At 42.0% G+C, this 20498-nt stretch overlaps 1 protein-coding gene across 8 annotated transcripts in view; it reads left to right on the top strand.

Annotated features, from left to right (window-relative positions):
- Positions 1-20498, top strand: part of CNOT4 (CCR4-NOT transcription complex subunit 4) — a 179390-nt gene that overhangs the window by 148930 nt on the left and 9962 nt on the right. For 5 of the 8 annotated variants that reach the window (XM_077469200.1, XM_077469198.1, XM_077469199.1 and 2 more), the window contains one exon: positions 18092-18304. The exons of the other annotated variants lie outside the window; for them this stretch is intronic. In XM_077469200.1, coding sequence (XP_077325326.1) covers positions 18092-18304 — 213 coding nt within the window. The remainder of the gene's footprint in view (positions 1-18091; positions 18305-20498) is intronic. 8 annotated transcript variants of the gene reach the window in all.

Here is a 20498-nt window from a genome sequence, read left to right as displayed (position 1 = left end):
TCTGATAGGTGGCACTGATGGGCGGCACTGATGGGCGGCACTGCTGGGCACTGATGGGCGGCACTGGGTCGCAGCACCTTTGAGGCAGATTGTGGGCACTGTGGGTGGCACTGCTGGATGGCATTGTGGGTGGCACTGTAGGTGGCACTCTGGGCACTGATGGGGGGCACTTTTATTCAGGATGGCACGGCGGTGGGCAGGTGGGCACTGGCAGGGGGCAGGTGGTCAGCTGTATTGCTGGCCGTGATCGGGACTGATGTCCCGATCACGGCCGCCGGTGATCGGCTTTTTTTTTCTCTCCTCGCGCTGACAGCGCGAGGAGGAATAATAGCCGATTACCGGCTCCGTTCTATCACATGATCAGCTGTCATTGGCTGACAGCTGATCACGTGATAAGGGGTCGGGATCGACCCCTTGCACGGATCGGTGATCAGGCGAGTCTCACGGACTCGCCGATCACAGAGCGCGCCGCGCGCGCCCCTCAGGGGGCGCGCAGGCCGCTCGTATCCGGGACGACGTCAATAGACGTAGTCCCGGAAATGTAGGTCCGCGCTAATGCCGTCATTTGGCAATAGCGCGGATCTGTAGTGGTTAAAATACGTGGATTTCCCTTTCATGAACAAGAAAGTTATGCTGTTGGGCTGGTATAATAATGCATAATGCTATGGGGCTGGTATGACATTTTTTCCAGGGCTGGTTTTTATTCGTAGTCCAGCCCTGGCAAGAGGGGAGACTTGTCTCCCTGCCTGTGGCCCCCCCCCCCTATGCTGGGATCCTCCTCGAGTCTGAAGGCCCGAATTCACTTTTTTTTTGGGGGGGGGGGGGGGGGAGAAATGCTCAGCATTTTTGTCAGCCCCTATATATATGACACATGAGGTTTTTTTTGAGGTGCAAGAGGCAGGGGATCAGGAAGGGCTTCTGAAAGATCTGGAGGATACTAATATATCCTCTTCCGAGGATCCGAATATGGAGAGGGTAGTGTCACAAGACAGTTTGCTTCTACACTCCCTTACTAAATTGGTTCGTTCAACCCTTTTGCTGCCTGTAGCGCAGTCTTTTGACGAACCCACCTCTGGTTTGGGATCACTAAAGCCTTCCCCATCTGGGGAAACTTTTCCTATTCATTCATGTCTAAAAAAGCTATTATATTTGGAATGGGAACACCCAGATAAGCAGTTTTTTTTCCTCCAAAAAAGGTTTACACTGTATCCTATGGAGGAGGAATTCTATAAGAAATGGGAGGTTTCCAACAATGCTACAATCGCCTCAGTGAAGAAAAACCTCACTTATCCGGTGGATAATGCACAGAAGTTAAAGGATCCAACAGATAAAAAGTTGGAATTTATTTTTAAGAACATCATGTCTCTAGCAAGTTCAGTAGCGCAGCCGGTTTTTGCGGCAATTGGTGTATCCCAGTCCATAAAGGATCAGTTTGTGGCGATACTTAACATTCTTCCTGATCAGCAGGCCCAGCAATGGGCTGGCGTATCAGATACTCTGTTTTACGGTGGACACTATGAAAGATTCTATCATTCAAGCCTCATGCTAGAACTAGTGCATACTCGCAAGGTCCTGTGGCTAAAGAGTTTTCTCAGCCAAGGCAACGTGTAAGAAGCTTTTGGCCAGTTTCCCATTTCATGGTGAACGGTTATTTGGGGACGATCTGGATAAATACATCCAAAGAATCTCTAATGGGAAAAGCTCTCTTACCAGTAAAGAAGAAGTTTAAACATTTCTCCTTTAAGCGCGCTTCCTCTCCAGTGCCATGGGCTTCTGCCTCTAGGCAGTCTCGACGGCCTCCACCGTCAGGTTCAAGAGGAAGACCTCAACCCCAGGGCCAAAAGAGGACTTGGGGCAGAAAGCCGGCAAAATAGATTGCTAAAGCCTCCTTATGAAGGGACGCCCCCGCTCACTTGGGTGGGGGGGAAGGCTTCTGCAATTTTCAAAGATCTGGCAGGAACAATGTCAAGACAGATGGGTGGCTTCCTCAGTTTCTCTAGGTTGTAAACTAGAGTTCTGATGATTCCCGTCTCCTCGTTTTCAAAGATCAAATGTTCCCAGAGATCCAGAGAAAAGGAAGTCTCTTTTTAGGTCTGAATCATCTCTTATCCCAGGAGGTGATATCAGATGTTCCCTTAGAGGAAGGGCTCAGGCATTTATTCAAACCTTTTCATGGTTCCAAAACCAAACGGGAAGGTAAGACCCATTCTAGATCTCAAAGAACTGAACCGGCACTTAAATATCCGGTCCTTTCGCATGGAGTCAATCCGATCGGTTGTTTCCATTTTGCAAGAAGGGGAGTTTTTGGCATCGGTCGATATCAAGGTTGCATATCTCTACGTGCCGATATTTCCCGCTTGTCAGAAATTTCTACGCTTCGAGATAGAAAATTACCATTTTCAATTCGTGGCTCTGCCATTCGGTCTAGCCACTGCACCACGGGTATTCACAAAGATTCTGGCACCTCCTTTAGCCAGGTTAAGGGCTCAGGCCATAACTATCCTAGCCTATTTAGACGATCTGCTTTTAGTAGATCAATCAGTCTCTGGTCTAAACCAAAGTTTAATCTCAGCTGTAAGCTAACTGGAATTTCTAGGTTGGATACTCAACCTAGAAAAAAACTCCTTAAAACCATCAAGGAGATTACAGTACTTGGGGCTGGTGATAGATACCATACAAAAGAAGGTATTCTTACCCCAGGAAAGAATCCGCTCCAAAAAAGGACTGATTCAACTTGTCAAAGCAAAGAGAAATCCTTCCATTCAGTTGTGCTTGAAGTTGTTAGTGAAGATGATGGCCTCCTTCGAGGCCGTCCCTTATGCGCAGTTTCATTCAAGACTGCTACAAAACACCATTCGGGACAACCTGGAACAAGGAGGTTCAGGCTTTGGACTTTCCAATGCGCTTATCCCCTGAGGTGCATCAGAGCCTCAATTGATTGATATCCAGCAACCTCCAAAAAGGGAAATCCTTTTTACCAGTATCCTGGAAAGTGGTTGAAAGGAAACGAATAAACTCTGGACAGGCGCACTCCGGAAGGAAATCAAATCCCTTCCTGAGTGTGGCTGTCCAGTTTTTTCGTTTCCTTTCAACTGCATATGTATTAGCCAGCACCTGGGACTCCTTATCTGAAAGATAAGCATTTGTCTTGGCGGATCGGCCTGGAGTGGTGGCCTTTTCTCTCTACTTTAATTTCTGGATCCTGGAAAGTGGTAACGGATGCCAGCCTTCTAGGCTGGGGAGCAGTCCTGGAAGAAGCTTCTGTTCAGGGGAAATGGTCCAAGTCATAAAGGACCTTGCCCATCAACATTGTAGAGATTCGGGCAGTACGCCTGGCCCTAGAATCCTGGATGCTCAGACTACGGGATTGTCCTATCGGAATTCAATCCGACAAGGCCATGGCTTACATCAATCACCAGGGGAGCATGAGAAGTCGTGCAGCCCAAAAAGAGGTGAATCATGTTCTAGTTTGGGCAGAAAGCAACGTTCCTTGCCTATCAGCGATTTTCGTTCCAGGGATAGAAAATTGTCAGACGGACTATTGAGTCGCCAACATATATTTTCGGGAGAATGCTCCCTTCACCCAGACATCTTTCTATTGATATGTCAAAGATATGGTATTCCGAACGTGGATCTGTTCGCGTTCAGATTCAACAACAGAGTCAACAACTTTGTGTCAAGGACGAGGAATCCACTAGCGTGTAGAACACACGCCTTGATCTTCCCATGGGATCAATTTTCAGTGATCTATGCGTTTCCTCCAGTTCTGCTACTTCCGTGCCTTCTCCGCAGGCTCAAGCAGGAACGAAAGGAGGCGATTCTGGTGGCCCAAAAGATCTTGATTCTTCAAAATATACAATGGGTTCCCCTTGAGGTTTTTAAGCAGCACTAAGAAACAATGATGGATAAAAGTAAAAAAATTTTTATTAATCCAAAAAGCATTGTAGCCACAATGATTTAAAATTCAAGCTCTGGTATGCATTATTTGAACAATTGGATGAATAGGAATACATACATCGCTTAATACATAGTTAATATGAAAAGTTACAACAATCTTCAAATTATTCCATAAAATTAAACCATTTGCTAAAAAGCGCCCTGCTACCCCAATGCATTTCGACCTTCTAGGGATTACGGTCTTCTTCGGGGGAACAGTGCAATAAATGGGCGACTTTGTCACATTTCTTCGAAATGTCAAAAGGGAAAAAAGATCAAAATTTGTAAAGAGATTAATTATATAACTATTATTCTTGTTATTATCATGAAATATTTACCCTTTTCACCAAATTGTTAAACTTGAACCAGACTTCTATTACGATGTTTAGAAAGGCCTACACTTTCTCCCTGAGGGTAATCCTGGGCCTGCTGCGGTGATGTTCCTACCCACTCATTCCGCCCACTGCGAATGGGGGGGAAGGGGGGCGGGAAAAGGCAAAGGGGGTGGTTCAACAGAGATATTGAAAATCACAGACTTACAAGAGATGACAGTATTTTGGAGTTTCCCCAAGGGGAACAAAGGGGAGGTCAATATCGCCTCGTGGGTGGCCGCACCTGAAAGCAGTAATGTATCAAAATTACTTATAAGTATCATATATTCAACATTGTCTATATATATAGAAAAAAAGGGGGGGGATGTGATTCCTCAATACATTTTCAGACCGGTATGGACATATAATAATCATAATAGTTATATAATCTCTTTAAAAATGTTGATCTTTTTTCCCTTTTGATATTTCACAGAAATCACAAAGTCGACCATTTATTGCACTGTCCCCCCCTGAAGACCGTAATCCCTAGAAGGTCGAAATGCATTGGGGTAGCAGGGCGCTTTTTATCAAATGGTTTAATTTTATGGAATAATTTGAAGATTGTTGTTTCTTATTGCTGATTAAAAACCCCAAGTGGAACCCATTGTATATTTTGTAGAATTATATCCGGGGTGTGCAGCCAGCTCAAAAGTAAAATTCCTTATGCACCTTCTTTTTTTACATAAAGTATCTTGATTTGCCGAGAGTAGGAGTCCCTTGGACCCTGCCATTGTGGCCAGACCTTATCTCGCAAGGTGTGGTATTCCATCCTACCTTACAAGCGCTAAATTTAACGGTTTAGCTATTGAAACCCACATTCTAAAGGACCCAGGGTTATCCCCTTCACTAGTGTCTACTTTGATTAATGCTAGGAAGCTGGCCTCCAGAGTCATTTACTATAGAGTCTGTAAGGCATATGTTTGCTGGTGTGGATCCAGGGGTTGGCACCCCAAGAAGTATGTCATAGATAGGATCCTTGAATTCCTGCAAATGGGATTGGAAATTAAGCTGGCCTTGAGTACTATCAAGGGCCAGTTCTCAGCATTATCAGTGTTTTTCCAACGGCCTCTTGCTTCTCACTCACTGGTGCATAGTTTTATTCAGAGGGTAACACAAATCAATCCCTCTGTCAGGGCACCTCTAAATCCTTGGGATTTGAATTTAGTCTTGTTGGCTTTACAGAATCATCCTTTTGAGCTTAAAGGAGAAATTGCCTTGGTTCTTTTCACAAAGAAAATTGTTTTTTTGGTTGCCGTATCCTCTGCTAGAAGAGTATCGGAATTGGCGGCTCTGTCTTGTAAAGAGCCATATTTGATCATGCATAAGGATAAAGTGGTTTTGTGTCCTCATCCTGAATGCCTACCAAAGTTGGTGATAGTTTTTCATTTGAACCAGGATGATATTCTACCTTCTTTCTTCCCAGAGCCTCAATCTAGGGAAGAGAAGGCACTACATTCCCTTGATGTAGTAAGAGAGATCGGAGTCTATTTAAAGGCAACCACTCAGGTTCGCAAAATAGATGTTTTGTTTGTACTGCCAGAAGGTCCCAAAAGGGGACAGGCAGCATCAAAATCAATTTCCAAATGGATTCCTCAAGTGATTGTTCAAGCTCATGGTCTAAAGAAGAAAATTCCTCCTTTTTCTTGTTAAAGCACACTCGACCAGGGCTGTTAGTCCCTCTTGGGCAGTGCATCATCAGGCCTCTATGGCTCAGATCTGCAAGGCTGCAACTTGGTTTTCAGTTCATACATTTACCAGATTCTATCAAATCGATGTTAAAGGTCATGAGGATATTGCCTTTGGGTGTAGTATACTGCAGGCTGCAGTATAAGTCCTCTAGCCTCTTAATGCCCTACTTTTTTTGTTGAGTCTCCCTCCCTTCAGTTGCCATTGCTATGGAACATCCCACATAGTAACTACTATGGCTCTGTGTCCCCTGATGTATGAAAATAAAACAGGATTTTTAAAACGGCTTACCTGTAAAATCCTTTTCTTTGAGGTACATCAGGGGACACAGAAGTCCCTCCTTTCTTTGCTATACACGTGTATTGCTTGGCTACAAAACTGAGGTACTCCCAGTAGTGGGGGGGTTATAAAGGGAGTGAACTTCTTGTCTTAGGGTGGGCCAGTGTCCATCACCTAAAGGTGTCCTATTAACCCATATAGTAACTACTATGGCTCTGTGTCCCCTGATGTACCTCAAAGAAAAGGATTTTATAGGTAAGCTGTTTTAAAAATCCTGTTTTTAGGCCTCTTTAACACGTGCAGACAGATCGGGTCTGCCTGTCAGTTTTTTTGCAGACTCGATCGGCTCATCCATTGCGCTCTATGGAGGGGCGCATATCAATGAACATGTGTCCATTTACACCCACTGACATCTGATCTTGTCTGCCTAAAACTGACAGTTGTGTCCGTTTCCTATCCGTAGATCGGATTGGATGACAGTCGGATGTATACAGACACGCAGTCTGTTTACATGTGACTGCTCGTAGGGGAAAGTGAGCTATGTCCGTGTCCACTCCTCATAAGCCGGCACAGACTTGTAATCCACCCGCTGAGCAGGCAAATCCACTGCCAGAGTCTACCCGTCTGAAAGAGCCCTTAGAATAGGTAAGGATTAGACCCTATATTTGTACGTTGCTGGCTGTGTCCCTGCTTCGGTGACCATTTATAAAGATATCACCGGCACACCATTAATGAGAATTAAAAGTAAACCATTTATTTGGCTCCCAAAGGCACAGTTGTGTTTCAGCTAAGGACCATTTTCTCAGGCAGGTAATGACTTCCTCACAAACAAAAATTTCCCAGCACATTTGCCAGCTAGCCTCCAAACAAACCAAAATGGCCCCATCTAACAAGTCCCATTAAAAACTGATGGTTTAGTTGCACACATTTGCAAATATGTGGTCTTTGTAAAATTAAAAAGTAAACTAAATAAGAAAAAAAGAAATTAAAGCGTTCTGTCCCTCCAAGCTCGCAGGCAGAAGCAACAAAACACATACTTAAGTCGGGCCCACATGTAAATGGTGTTCAAATTACACATGTGAGGTATCGCTGCAATTGTTGGAGCAAGAGCAATAATTATAGCACTAGACATCCTCTGTTACTCTTATCAGGTAACCTTTAAAAAAACTGTTTAGGTATCGCCTATGGAGATTTTTAAATGCCATTCCACATGCATGCGCAATTTTGAAGCATGACATATTGGCTATCTATTTACTTGGTGTAACATCATTGTCCCAAAAAATTGGGCTAACTTTACGGTTTTTTTTTTGTTTTGTTTTTTATTCATGAAAGTATATTTTTTTCCCCAAAAAATTTAATTTGAAAGACCGCTGCGCAAACAGTGTGACATAAAATATTGCAACGACCGCCGTTTTATTCTCTAGGGCAGGGGTAGGCAACCTGGGGCCCTCCAGCTGTTGTTGTGGAACTACATTTCCCATGAGACATTGCAAGGTTGGCAGTTACAATTACTCCCAGAGGCATGATAGAACTTGTAGTAATGCAACAGCTGGAGGGCTTCAGTTTGCCTACCCCTGCTCTAGGGTTTTTGCTAATATAGATGTAATATTTGGGGGTTCTAAGTAATTTTCTAGAAAAAAATGCTAATTTAAACTTGTAAACAATGAGTTTATGAAAAGGGCCTATAGTCCTTAACCATTTCAGCCCCGGAAGATTTTACCCCCTTCCTGACCAGAGCACTTTTTACAATTTGACTCTGCGTCACTTTAACTGGTAATTGCATGGTCATGCAATGCTGTACCCAAACTAAATTTGCGTCTTTTTTTTCCCCACAAATAGAGCTTTCTTTTAGTGGTATTTGATCACCTCTGCGGTTTTAATTTTTTGCGCTATAAACAAAAAAGGGCGGCAATTTAAAAAATATATTTTACTTTTTGCTATAATATCCCCAAAAATGTTTTAAAAAAAATAAATTTCTTCATCAGTTTAGGCTAATATATATTCTTCTACGTTATTTTGGTAAAATCGTAATAAGCATATATTGATTGGTTTGCGCAAAAGTTATAGCGTCTACAAACTATGAGATTTATGTCTTTTTTTTTTATTATTTTTTTTTTTTTACTACTAGTAATGGTGGTGACAGATCAGATGCTTTTGACACATTTTTGGGACCACTGAAATTTATACAGCGATCAGTGCTATAAAAATGCACTGATTACTATGTAAATATCACTGGTGGGGGAAGGGTTAACACTAGGGGTCGATCAAGGGGTTAAATGTGTTCCCTAGTTAGTTTCTCACTGTATGGGGATGTGCCTGACTGTGGGAGGAGACATATCTCTGTTCCTACTTACTAGGAACAAACGATCTGTCTCCTCTCCCTTGACCCATACGCTGTTTTGCACACCCGTGACATTTTGACGACTTATATCGGCGTGAGCCGGTCGGCAAGTGGTTAAAGAGGTCCAACAGGCCCCCCCACGAAAATTAAGTATTTTCCGGCGTATAAGACTACCTTTTACACTTAAAAAAAACTGGGCAAAAAGGAGGGGTCGTCTTATATGCCGGGTCAGCTGCTGGGATGCCTTCTGGATGTCCGGTAATACTGTATGTAGCTTCGGCTACATACAGTATATACTACTGAGCCAATCCCAGTGAGCGATGTATTCAAATGAATACAGAGCCTGCTCGGATTGGAGTAACAATCTCTGCCAATCTGAGCAGGCTACACACAGTAGCCTGCTCCGATTGGCTTTGAGAGAGAGAGGCTCGGGCTGATGATGTTACAGCCTCCACCAATCCCAGCAGGCTTTGTATTCATTAATAGAATACATTGCTCGCCGTGATTGGCTCCAGCACCAGCAAGAAGGAAATGGCTCCAGCAAGAACGAAGAAGAGGGATATGAAGCCTCGGAATGGGGGGTCGTCTTAAACGGTGAGTACGGGCAAAACATTTTAAAAACCTGTACAGTTAGGGGGTCGTCTTGTATGCCGGGTCGTCGTATACACCGGCAAATACGGTGTATGTATGTATATATATATATATATATATATATATATATATCATTTTTATTTTATTTCATTTTTTTACCTGTCCAGGGAGCATGCAATGTCGGTATCCCAGCTGATCTTCGGATTTACTGTTGGGTGAAGCTGCTGCAATTCTTGGTAAAGGAACCCGGCAGTGAAGCCTTTTGGCTACACCGCCGTTTCCCTACTACATGAAGCACACTGCACTAATTGTCTGGCGGCAGAGGAAGGAGGGGGCTGTGGGATACGGTACCTGTCAAGAAGACAGGCGGATAAGCAGAAGTTCCACTTTTGAGTGGAACTCAGCTTTAAGTGGTTAAACGCATAAGGACACATTGGATACCCAGTAAGAGCCAAATGGGCACTGAAGGTATCCAATATGTTACGACACCAAGTCAGCGAACAAGCTATGTAAAAAGATGGCAAACCACCCCAATTTATCATTGGCCTTTGCGATAAGGTGCACATAAAAAAGCGAGACCCATCACAATTACCAGCTAGCCTGCAAAACAAAGTTGGCCCGATCTAACAATTCACATTAAAGTGGTAGTAAACCGCTGTTTTGTTTTTTTTTGGGTTTTTTTTGCAACCTGCTTGGTAAAGCAATAATGTGCTAGTATTAGCACATTTTGGGAAACTTACCTTAGAACGAAGCCTTCCAGCAGCACTCTGTCACCACTGACAAAGCTTCCAGGTTCACAGACACCAGCTTGTGTGAGTGGCTGGAGCCACGATGATGTCACTCCAGCGCATGCACGAGGGTGCCACCGTTTAGGATATGGGACTCTGAAGGAATGGCCCAGGTGGCCGTTCTTTCAGAGTGCTTGCGCTGGTGATGACGCCGACTGCATGTATAGTAAATATCTCCTGAACTGAGCACATTTAAGAGATATTTAAAGTACCTATAGATAGCCTTATTATAGGCTTACCTATAGGTACAAATTATGCATGGGAGTGAATACCCACTTTTAGGAGGGCTTTGTTTGCAAATGTACAGTGGCCACGTCAAGGCATCTGTGTATATCCTATATATTTTTGAGAGTCTTCAAGTTGGAGAAGGTTGTGACTTCCTGCCTGAGAAAGGCGATCCTCATTGGCTCTAAAACATCCCTTTGGCCTATGGTCACAAATAAATGTTCTCATCAGCAGTGTGTCGATGATTTTGACTTTGGACTTTTACTGTGCCATATGTCCTTGAAGCACCCAGGAATTCATGGTCTATGGCTATGCAGGAGTGCACTGGATTATGCAAGCGAATGTCCTAATGGTCTTTTGTAAATGAGCTCAAATTAGGCAATTGTTTAATCCAGAATTGGAGGGGCAGTGAAGTTTAAATCTTCCCATAGGGACATCTGTTCTGGGGCAACTAAAAGGGGGATTTTCACCAATGCTACGCATGCCACAAAAAATAACCTGATGGTTTTTAACTCTTCCCTACTCTATCTGAAAGAAGAGTGTTTTGCCCATACATACGCTACGTTACATTTTTAGAAGGGGAATAATAAAGAAAGATTTATATGCCTTTTTGTCATTCTTCTATTACCAGAAGTTTTGATATAGGAATTTAATGTGGTGGAATTTTGTAGGATGTCTTAATTTTAATTTCTTTCCTTTTTGATAACTGCATTGATTCATGTTATGTCTAGTAGAGACGGAATGCCTTGATAGTCAAACATAAAGACTTGAGCTTGAGGAATAAATGTGGAGTATGCCTCTTTAGTGTGAATTCGTGTTTTGTTTTTTTGTTTTCTTTAATTTCAAAACAAAAATTTGAGCCGGTGCTCATTAAAGAAACAAAAGAGAATGACATCAGGAATATATATACTGATTTTTACTATATAGCTTCATTACAAGGGCCATTGTACCAGTTTTGATATTTCATTTGCTTGAAAGAAACTTTTTTTGCATACAGGTTTACAGCAATCATAAAGCAATGTCCATTTGCCTAAATGTCCAATTCTTATATCTACTTACACAGTGCCTACCTTAACAAAGCACAGGTGTGACCTATGTCCCCCCAACATCCCCCTTCACCATGCTCAAGGGGCAACTTTGGAAACCTAAATTCAAACAGCATATTGCACATGATTGTTCCAGTGTAGCAACAGCATAACAGTGGTATGAAATTTAAATATTCCCATGCTTTTTAAATCGTCAACTGGTGCATATTTCATGCTTCGGCATCTTAACTGTGGGCTCCCGACACTGACTCCTTCCAGAAGACTGCAGGGAGGAAAGGAAAATTTTCATTTAGTTTGCATAGGCCAGTGATGGCGAACCTTGGCACCCCAGATGTTTTGGAACTACATTTCCCATGATGCTCCACTACACTGCAGAGTGTCTGAGCATCATGGGAAATGTAGTTCCAAAACATCTGGAGTGCCAAGGTTCGCCATCACTGGCCTAGTCAATCCGAGTGGAAGTGGGAGCCGGTACCTGTTGTAAAGTTCAGGGCTATCTAGCTCAACGGTAGCGCTCGCCAGCGAGTACAGTCTGCTCCAGTAATTGTCATTAAAGGGTTTGTTGGTCCATTTTTATTAACAAAAGTTCAAACAAGTTACCAGAAAAAAAATCTGTATTTTCCTTAAAGGGAGGTTTCACCATTAACACAAAACTAAATCTCTGGTCTCTTGGCTCTATTAGCAAAGAAATAGACAATCCGCCTCCCGGCTTATACATACAGCCATGCCACTTAGGCCTTCCATTTCAGGCCCTTGTCTATCTCCCACAGACCATTTTCTAACCAACACTCTTTGTATAGCTAGCAGCCCCTTGCTGCTCTGGCACGCAGACTTGGGTCTCTGTCTTTTCCAATACAGACCTGCACCCCTCTGGCTTCTCTCTTGCACACCTGGACTCTTTGGGAGTGGAGCCCAAAACCATGGTCATGTCTTTACAAAAGAGACCAGCACACAATTAGTGTGCCGGTGGTTCTGAACACCAGGACCCAGGATTTAGAGCTTTCATCCCATCCAGATCTCTAAGAAATCTCTAGGCTCCAAGTCCCAAAATTGATTTTTCTAAACAATGAGTAAACTGAAAAGCCAGTTTCCTCTTAATTAAGCAAACCCCCTGGAGTCCCTCAACCTGCCTGGTTGAGAATTCTCTGTTTACATCACCCTTCTGGGGCATCGCACTGCCATACTGTCAAAACTAGGTACTCGCTCCCCAATAACTGTGTGCTATAATTAAGGCTCCCGTATGCCTCATGTAGCCATCTGAAGAGTGAATACCGGCATTCGTCCCTAGGCTTGTAAATCTAATATATCCAGGTTAAAGTCATAGAAGCGACAGCGCTGACATGTTTTCAGCCACGAATAGCCTTACTCAGCAAGCTATGAGTAAGGCCATTTGTGGCTGGAACATGTCGGCACTGTTACATTTGTGACTTTTACCCGGGTGTTTAAAAAGATCTACAAGCCGAGGATGAGTGTCTGTATTTACTTTTCTTATCATTGGTGGGATGTGATGAAAGTGGTGTTACTGTGCGAGGGAGGTGATGTCCTCATTTTCTTAGTTATTTGCCAGAAGTAAACAAAATTATTTTAGTAGAGCAATTCTATTCCGTCTTGTCCTCCCTCTCTCCTCCTGTTTTATTAGCCATTTTTTATTTTACTAAATGCAGCTGGAAGAAAGGAGGAACCCAAAGCAGGACTAGTAGGAGCCACACTGTTCTATGCAATGATGGTCTCTGCCTCTTAAACAATTATAGGAGCATAATGACCTACTAAGATGGAAAGCCTAGCATGTCTGCATGCCTTGAGGTAAAAATACAATTGTCTCAAGCAAACACGGGGGTATGCGTTCCCCTGTATAGCTAGCAAAAGTCCTACCCAGGCCTACAATTTTGAAGTGTTTTAAGTGCCTTTCCACCATGCTATCACATCATTGGGTAACTGCAAATGTGTTAAAAAATATGCCATTATCAAAGATGTAACAGTCTGAAAAAAGGTAAGACAACAAAAAAAATCTTATCACTCCAGTGTCTTCAAAGCATGGGTATACTTATGCCTCAGTGGGTTTTAGCCCTATGCAAAACAAGAGGCCACCACCTCCCTCCAATGGGCAGATCTCTACACCTGTTTAGGGACCTAGGTTGTTTTATGAGGTTTCAGACACCAGGCTTTGGTCAGATTTAAAATATTACTAGTTGGTCCTTCATCCATCCTTTACAGAATTATGTAGGGTGAGAGTGACTGCATCAGTGGTTGCCAGCTATAAACATAAAGTCTAGCAGGCATTCATGTTGCATCTCTCTGTTCATTTCAAGAACTTTTTTGTTTTATTTTGGGTGTCCTTGTCTGCATTTCAACATTTCATGCACTGAAATTTGAAGTTTCAGTGCTGTGTCATAAATGTAATTGTTCTCCGTGTCCCTTAACAAAAAAAAGGTATTTGACAGCAAGTCTTAAAGCTGAAGGGACATCTGTGGAAGGAAGCCACCAATGTAGTAATCGCTGCTATCGCAGTGATCGCTGCAGTCTTCACTTTCCTAAGCTTAGCGGCTTCTCTTCTGCATTGTGACCACAATGGGTCACTTAATTGGTGCCGCCACCATTCTCTGAAAGCATTGTATTTTTTTGTTTTCGGTGAATACAAGGTGTTCTTTGAACAAGATTGAGATTGTGACGTCAAAGCCATGCCTCTTTACATATAAATATGTATGTGTGTATATATATATATATATATATATATATATATATATATATATATATATATATATATATATATATTGTGTGTGTATAACACACACACCCCGGTTAAAATAAGTATTGAACACGTCACCATTTTTCTAGGTAAATATATCTAAAGGCGCTATTGATGTGAAATTTTCACTACATCGGTAACAACCCATGCAATCCATACATACAAAGAAACCAAAACAAATAAGTTCAGAAATGAAGCTATGTGTGATCAAATGGAATTACACGGAAAATATATTGAACACGCTAACTAAAATGTATTTAATACTTTGTACAAAATCCTTTGTTGTTAATGACTGCAACAAGATGTCTGCTGTGTGGAGAAACTAGTCACATGCAGTGTCGGCTGGTGAAGTCTCATAAGCCACACCCCTTATAGAATCCACATGATACACAGGGCTCTGCGCATCATACACAGGGCTCTGCGCATCATACACTCTTGCTGTCCTCTCTCTTTTTTTTTTTTTGAGTGCTGCCGTCCAACTACCCCCAAAAAAATGAATGAATTTGATAAGTGGGGGGGTGTGTGTGCGCTGCCGTCCTACCGCCGGGGGGGTGTGCTGCCGTCCTACCACCGGGGGGGTTGAGAAGTGGGGGGGGGGTTCTGCCATCTGCCCAGTGAATTATAATCACATTTATGAGGTTCATAAGCGAGGGGGGGGGTCCGGGTTTCTGTGCCGCCGAGTATCAGCATCAGTGATCTGACTGATTGAACTTCCGCCACTGGACTGAATGGACGCGTGCCAACGTCACTTCCCTAAGTGACTTCGGTAGTGTATACAGTGCACTCGCCCGGCCAGTCCATCGCGCCAGAAGCTGTAGCGTGATCAGCTTCGCCACAGAGCAAGTGTTTTGCAAATGAAGCCCCTCGTCTACAATCTCATGATTGCATCGACCTGGCACGGGACGCAGTGCACATAAGGACTTTTTTTTTTTTTTTTTTACTGCCGGGGGAGGGGGGGGCGCCCCCTAACGACAGGCCGCCACTTGTCACATGCATTGCTCAGGTGTGATTTTAGTCAATTATTCCACACAGTCTTCAAATCTTGAAGGTTCTGTAAGCCACTTCTATAAACACTGATCTTTAGTTCTTGCCACAGATTTTCTGTTGGCTGGGCCATTTTAGCAGCTTTATCCTTTCTTTATAACCAATTGAAAGTTTGCTTGGCTTTGTGTTTGGGATCATTGTCTTGCTGAAATGTCCACCCTCGTTTCATCTTCATCATCCTGGCAGCAGATTTTTATCAAGAATGTCTTGGTACATTTTTCCATTCATCTTTCCTTCAATGACATGAAGTTTGCCAGTACAGTATGCTGAAAAACAGCCCCACACCATGTGTGACACCTTGGTAATGAGATGCTTTTTTTTTATAGGCCATCAGTTTAAACTGAACCAGCTGATATTAATCTGCACTGACAAGGAGCAGGATTGCTTTATAATTACTGATACATTTCAGCTGGTGTCTTGGCATTTCATGCCTTTCTGCACCTCCCTTTCTTCATTTGTTCAATACGTTTTCCCTGTGTCATTACATTTTTTTACACCTAACATAATTTCTGACCACACTTGTTTTGGTTTCTTTGTATGATTGAAATGCCTGGGTTGTTACCGACATGTGATGAAAATTTCATATCAATAGCACCTTTAGAAATATATTTATTTACCTAGAAAAAATGGTAACGTGTTCAATACTTAATTTACCCACAGTGTGTATGTGTGTGTATATTAAAAAATATATATCATCTCATTTTGTGAATGGCAGCAGTGCTAAACAAGTGATACCCCAACCCTGCCCCCAATGGTTACTATGCATAAGGGAAGTGGCTAGGCACATTTCCTGGAAGATATGGTGATCACTTTAGCAGTGGTGACTACAGTGATTGTCACCTGCCACAGCTGTCCTGCAGTATAATTTGCTCCAGGCAAGAAAGATCAATGCTCCTTTTTCTTTTTGAACCAGTTCACACTAGATGCAGTTCCATACAGTTTTGTGTGTTTTTTTTTTCTGCACAAAATGCATGCACATGTATTCCAATGGCTCTAGTTCACACCATGCAGTCAGTTTCCGGTCAGTTTCTGACTGCAAAACTGACTGCAGGGTGTGAACTAGAGGCAACGGAATACATGGAAAACGCTGTGTATGCATTTTTAGGGCCGGTTCACACCAGACGCAGTTCCGTTCAGTTCTGGCTGCTGATCCATGATACCGTGGTTCATTTACGTCCCTCCATCATCCCTTCTACCCCCCATCCCCGCCTGTCAGTTCAGTAGTCTGTGTTGTAGAAGCCGATCTCCTCCTAGCCCCATCCCTCCTGCTGTTATTTTGCTGTGTTTGTAATGTATGTTATCCCCTCTGTTTTGGGAAGATATTAAGTACAGTGTCTGTATTTTTTTTTATTATGATTCTAAATACCTTTTTGCGCAACGCCACTGTGTGGTCAGAGGGGAATCCCAGCCCCTCCTGCTGCTCTCATTAGATCAGGGAAGGAGAGCGGAAGGTATTTAGAATTATATATTTTTTTTAAACTGTCACACTGTACGTATTATCCCCTATAACAGAGGGGATAGAAGTAATTTATGAGACTTAAAGGGGTTGTAAAGGTTTGTTATTTATTTTCTAAATAGGTTCCTTTAAGCTAGTGCATTGTTGGTTCACTTACCTTTTCCTTCGATTTCCCTTCTAAATGTTTTTTTTCTTGGTTTTCTTTGTCTGAATTTCTCACTTCCTGTTCCTCCTCAGTAAGCTGTTCTGGCTGACTAAACCCCGCTCGGATGATGGTGGGAAGTTTACTGAGGGGAAACAGGAAGTGAGAAATTCAGATAAAGAAAAAAAACATTTAGAAGGGAAATCAAAGGAAAAGGTAAGTGAACCAACAATGCACAAGCTTAAAGGAACCTATTTAGAAAATAAAAAATGACGCTTTACAACCCCTTTAACCACATTCAGCTTTAAACCTTCAGGTTATACTGCTCTTTGCAGAATGATTGGACTCTGGCAGAATCCTTTTCTCCAGTGGTTCATTGGGGGACACGGCTCCTCTCATTCCTGGATTTTTTTTTTTTATTGATTTTTTTAAACATGAGCCTGTTTTTCTCTACTTTGGTTCTCTGCTTGCTACTTCTGAGCTTCTTGAGCAGGTGTAGAGGTAAAGTTTTCTGGTGGGGGAGATTATTTTGCATAGTGTCCGAACCTCCTGTAGGCGACCGCATATGCCCACATTAAAGCAGAGTCATGTGTCTTCCAATGAACTACTGGAGAAAAAAGATTTACATTGAGTTCAAAGATATTGCTTTATGCTCAAAAAGGTATGGGTATTGAAAATGTGTTATTTAGATATTAATCTGGTTTCATGAGCAAAAATATTAAATGTAAGGAGATCATACAAAGATGATCGTCCAGTCAGAGGAAGCTGCTTTGTGGATATTTTGACAGCATTCGGATATTGGAATAGAATAGCCCAGCAGGGTGATTTGTCCATTGGCACTATATATCGTGGATGGAGAAATTTTGTTTTTCTTTTTTTACTTTCTTTTGTTTGTTTTTTTTGTTTGTTTTTTTAGCCCATGCTGTATGACCAGCTTTAGTCCCTACATTTATATAACAAGCCATATTTTCCACTGGTAAACATGGGAAGATATTATTGACTGCGTGCTATAGGGGCTAGTCTCACTAGTAAGGTTTTTTCACCTGTTTTCAAATGAGATTTCTGTCTATTCTGCATCACTGTCTGGATTACTCTCCTTGCCCCAGTAATTATAACTAAACCATATGCATGTCCTTACTGCCACATCTGCAATACTTCATATTGGTTTTTGAAGGGAATCATGATCTCATTTTCACTCCAGGATGTTTCCTAGCGTGTGTAAACATTGCAGTTATATCACTGTTTTTGGGGTTTTTTCTTTTTTTTTTTTTTGCGTTTTGACTATTTTTAGAACGTACTTTAAATCCTAAAACCCTATTGCAATCGGTTAATAAGTTAAAACGGATAAAATTTAAACCTCATTATTAAGCAAAAAATATTAATGGAAACTTTATCTTTTTTTTTTTTTTTTTTTTTTTTCGTTTTGGATAAATCTACCAGACCACAGCAATTCAATAGAAAGTATAAATATGAAGGAATGGCAGGATGGTCTTAGGGCCCTCCTGCCCAACATAAACATCAACTTTGGTGGGCTCCCCAATGCTTCTTCCCCTTCCAACGCTACCCACAGTGCACCAACGTCCAACACTGCCACAACAAACAGCCTGAACTGGGACTGCCCGGCCAGCTGGATGGATCCCGCTATCATTACAGGTAACTGCTTCTCCCTCCTTCCCCCTGCATGCCCATTATAAAATTCACTCACACCCTCTGCCCAGACGACTACAAGACAGCCATTTAATCAGCATCTGCAACCAAGCACATATTCCCTTTTTAGGTTTCGGTTGCCGTGGCAGAGGGACAATCTCAAAAGAATCATTCTGATCTACAAGATTGCATTCTAATATTTTTTTTTCCCTTCCCGAGTAATTTGGTGAAATCACTGGGTAGCATAATAAAGCATCGCTATTTGTGCCACAATGAGACCAATTGATTTGTAATCTCTGTAGCAATACTCCACATTTGTTCAGAATGGGATGGACTGATTGGTTTAAATATCCATCAAGAAATGTAAAATTTAATTTTATATGTGTTAGAAGTCATTTGTTCATTTTCCGTTAAAGTAGCTCTAAAAACAATCGCTAAATTTTCATATTGGCTGCAGCGTGTTAAAGCTGATGCAGAGTTCTTCAATGCTAAATCTGCAACTTTCATTCCGATAATGCCCAGTGATGCTTGTTCATGCACGTCTTCCAGTTGTACTTTAGGTTTGTCATCCTGTTATATTCACCCAGGGTGGAGACTACAAACAGCCATGCCGACGCTCATTGCTCAAGCTTGGTCCACTGTTGTCACTATCAGGAATCCGATCCAGAGCAGCTATGATAAATTATTTCGGTCGGCATCGACTCTTAAGCCAGTGGTTCAATTTCAGCTTGTTAAACAATGATTCAGATCAAAATTGTTGCTCTTATGATGCTTTTGTGCTACGTTTGGTCGCAGCACGGATGCAGGGTTAGCCACGTTTTCCCATAGAATTTATGTCCTGAATCTTTGGCACGTTTTAATGCACTTTCAGAAAAAAACACAGGATGTAATAGAAAGTCTTGGGGAAACCATGGGTAACCAGCATGAAACCCATTGGTACAGTGTGCTGCACCTGCACTGTAGTCAACCTGCAGCAGTGTGAAAGCGGCCTTACTATTTTTCTGCCTCCTATTAACACCCTCTGTGAGCTCCCAAACCCCTTTCCCTTTCACTTCTACTTACTTCTACAGTACTCTGCATAAATGAGTACACCCCTTTTGAAAAGGAAAATTTCAATCAATATCTCAATGAGCACAAGAACAATTTACTAAATTTTTGACAAAACTAAGTTTTATAGAACATTTGAATAGCTCATTACATGAAAGTAAGGTTAATAATATAACTTGGATTACAAAATCTTCAGATTTAATCAAATTGATGCAAAAATGAATACACCCCACAACGAAAAACTACATCTAGTATTTTGTATGATTTCCGTGAATTGTAAGGACATCACCAAGTCTTCTAGGCATGGAATGATCAAGTTGGCAACCATATTGCAACATCTGTCTCTTTCCATTCTTGGACCGGTTCCGGACTGGCTCACGTCTATTTAAGGGGGCAGAATGGCACCCCTGCGCGAAACAGGGTTTTCTTTAAAACTTGCCAGAGGAGCGCACGCATGAGCGCCAGCACGGGGATTGTGTGTGTGTGTGTGTGTGTGTGTGTGTGTGTGTGTGTGTGTGTGTGTGTGTGTGTGTAAACACACAAATAACTGTGCTGTCAGAGGAGAGGCGACATGTCGTTTGTTCCTACTAAGTAGGAACAGCGATATGTCTCCTCTCCTACTCTGTCCTATCCCCATACAGTTAGAATACACTGAGGGAACACACATTTAACCCCTTGTTTGCCCCCTACTGTTAATCCCTTCCCTACCAGTGACATTTACACAGTAATCCCTGCATTTTTATAGCACTGATCACTGTATAAATGTCAATGGTCCCAAAAATGTGTCAAGTGTCCAATCTCTCCATCGCAATACAGCTAAAAATCGCAGATTACCACCATTGCCAGTAAAAAAAAAAATGCCATAAATCTCTCCCATAGTTTGTAGACGCTATAACCTTTGCACAAACCAATCACTATATGCTTATTGCGATTTTTGTTTATTTTTTTTTCCAAAAATATGTAGAAGAATATATATTGGCCTAAAGTGATGTTTTTTTTTGTTTTTTTGTTTCTTGTTTTCTTAACAGTTTTGGGAGTATTATAGCAAAAAGTAAAAAATATTTTTTTTTTGTTGCTTTGTTTGTTTTTTTCCCAAATTTTCGCTCTTTTTTTTTTTTTTGTTTATAGTGCAATAAATAACCACAGAGGTGAT

Source organism: Lithobates pipiens, unplaced genomic scaffold, assembly GCF_037356315.1.
Source record: "Lithobates pipiens isolate NorthernLeopardFrog02 unplaced genomic scaffold, aLitPip1_a1.2 Scaffold_8, whole genome shotgun sequence".
Taxonomy (NCBI): Eukaryota; Metazoa; Chordata; class Amphibia; order Anura; family Ranidae; genus Lithobates; species Lithobates pipiens.
This window is presented reverse-complemented; position numbering and strand designations above follow the sequence as displayed.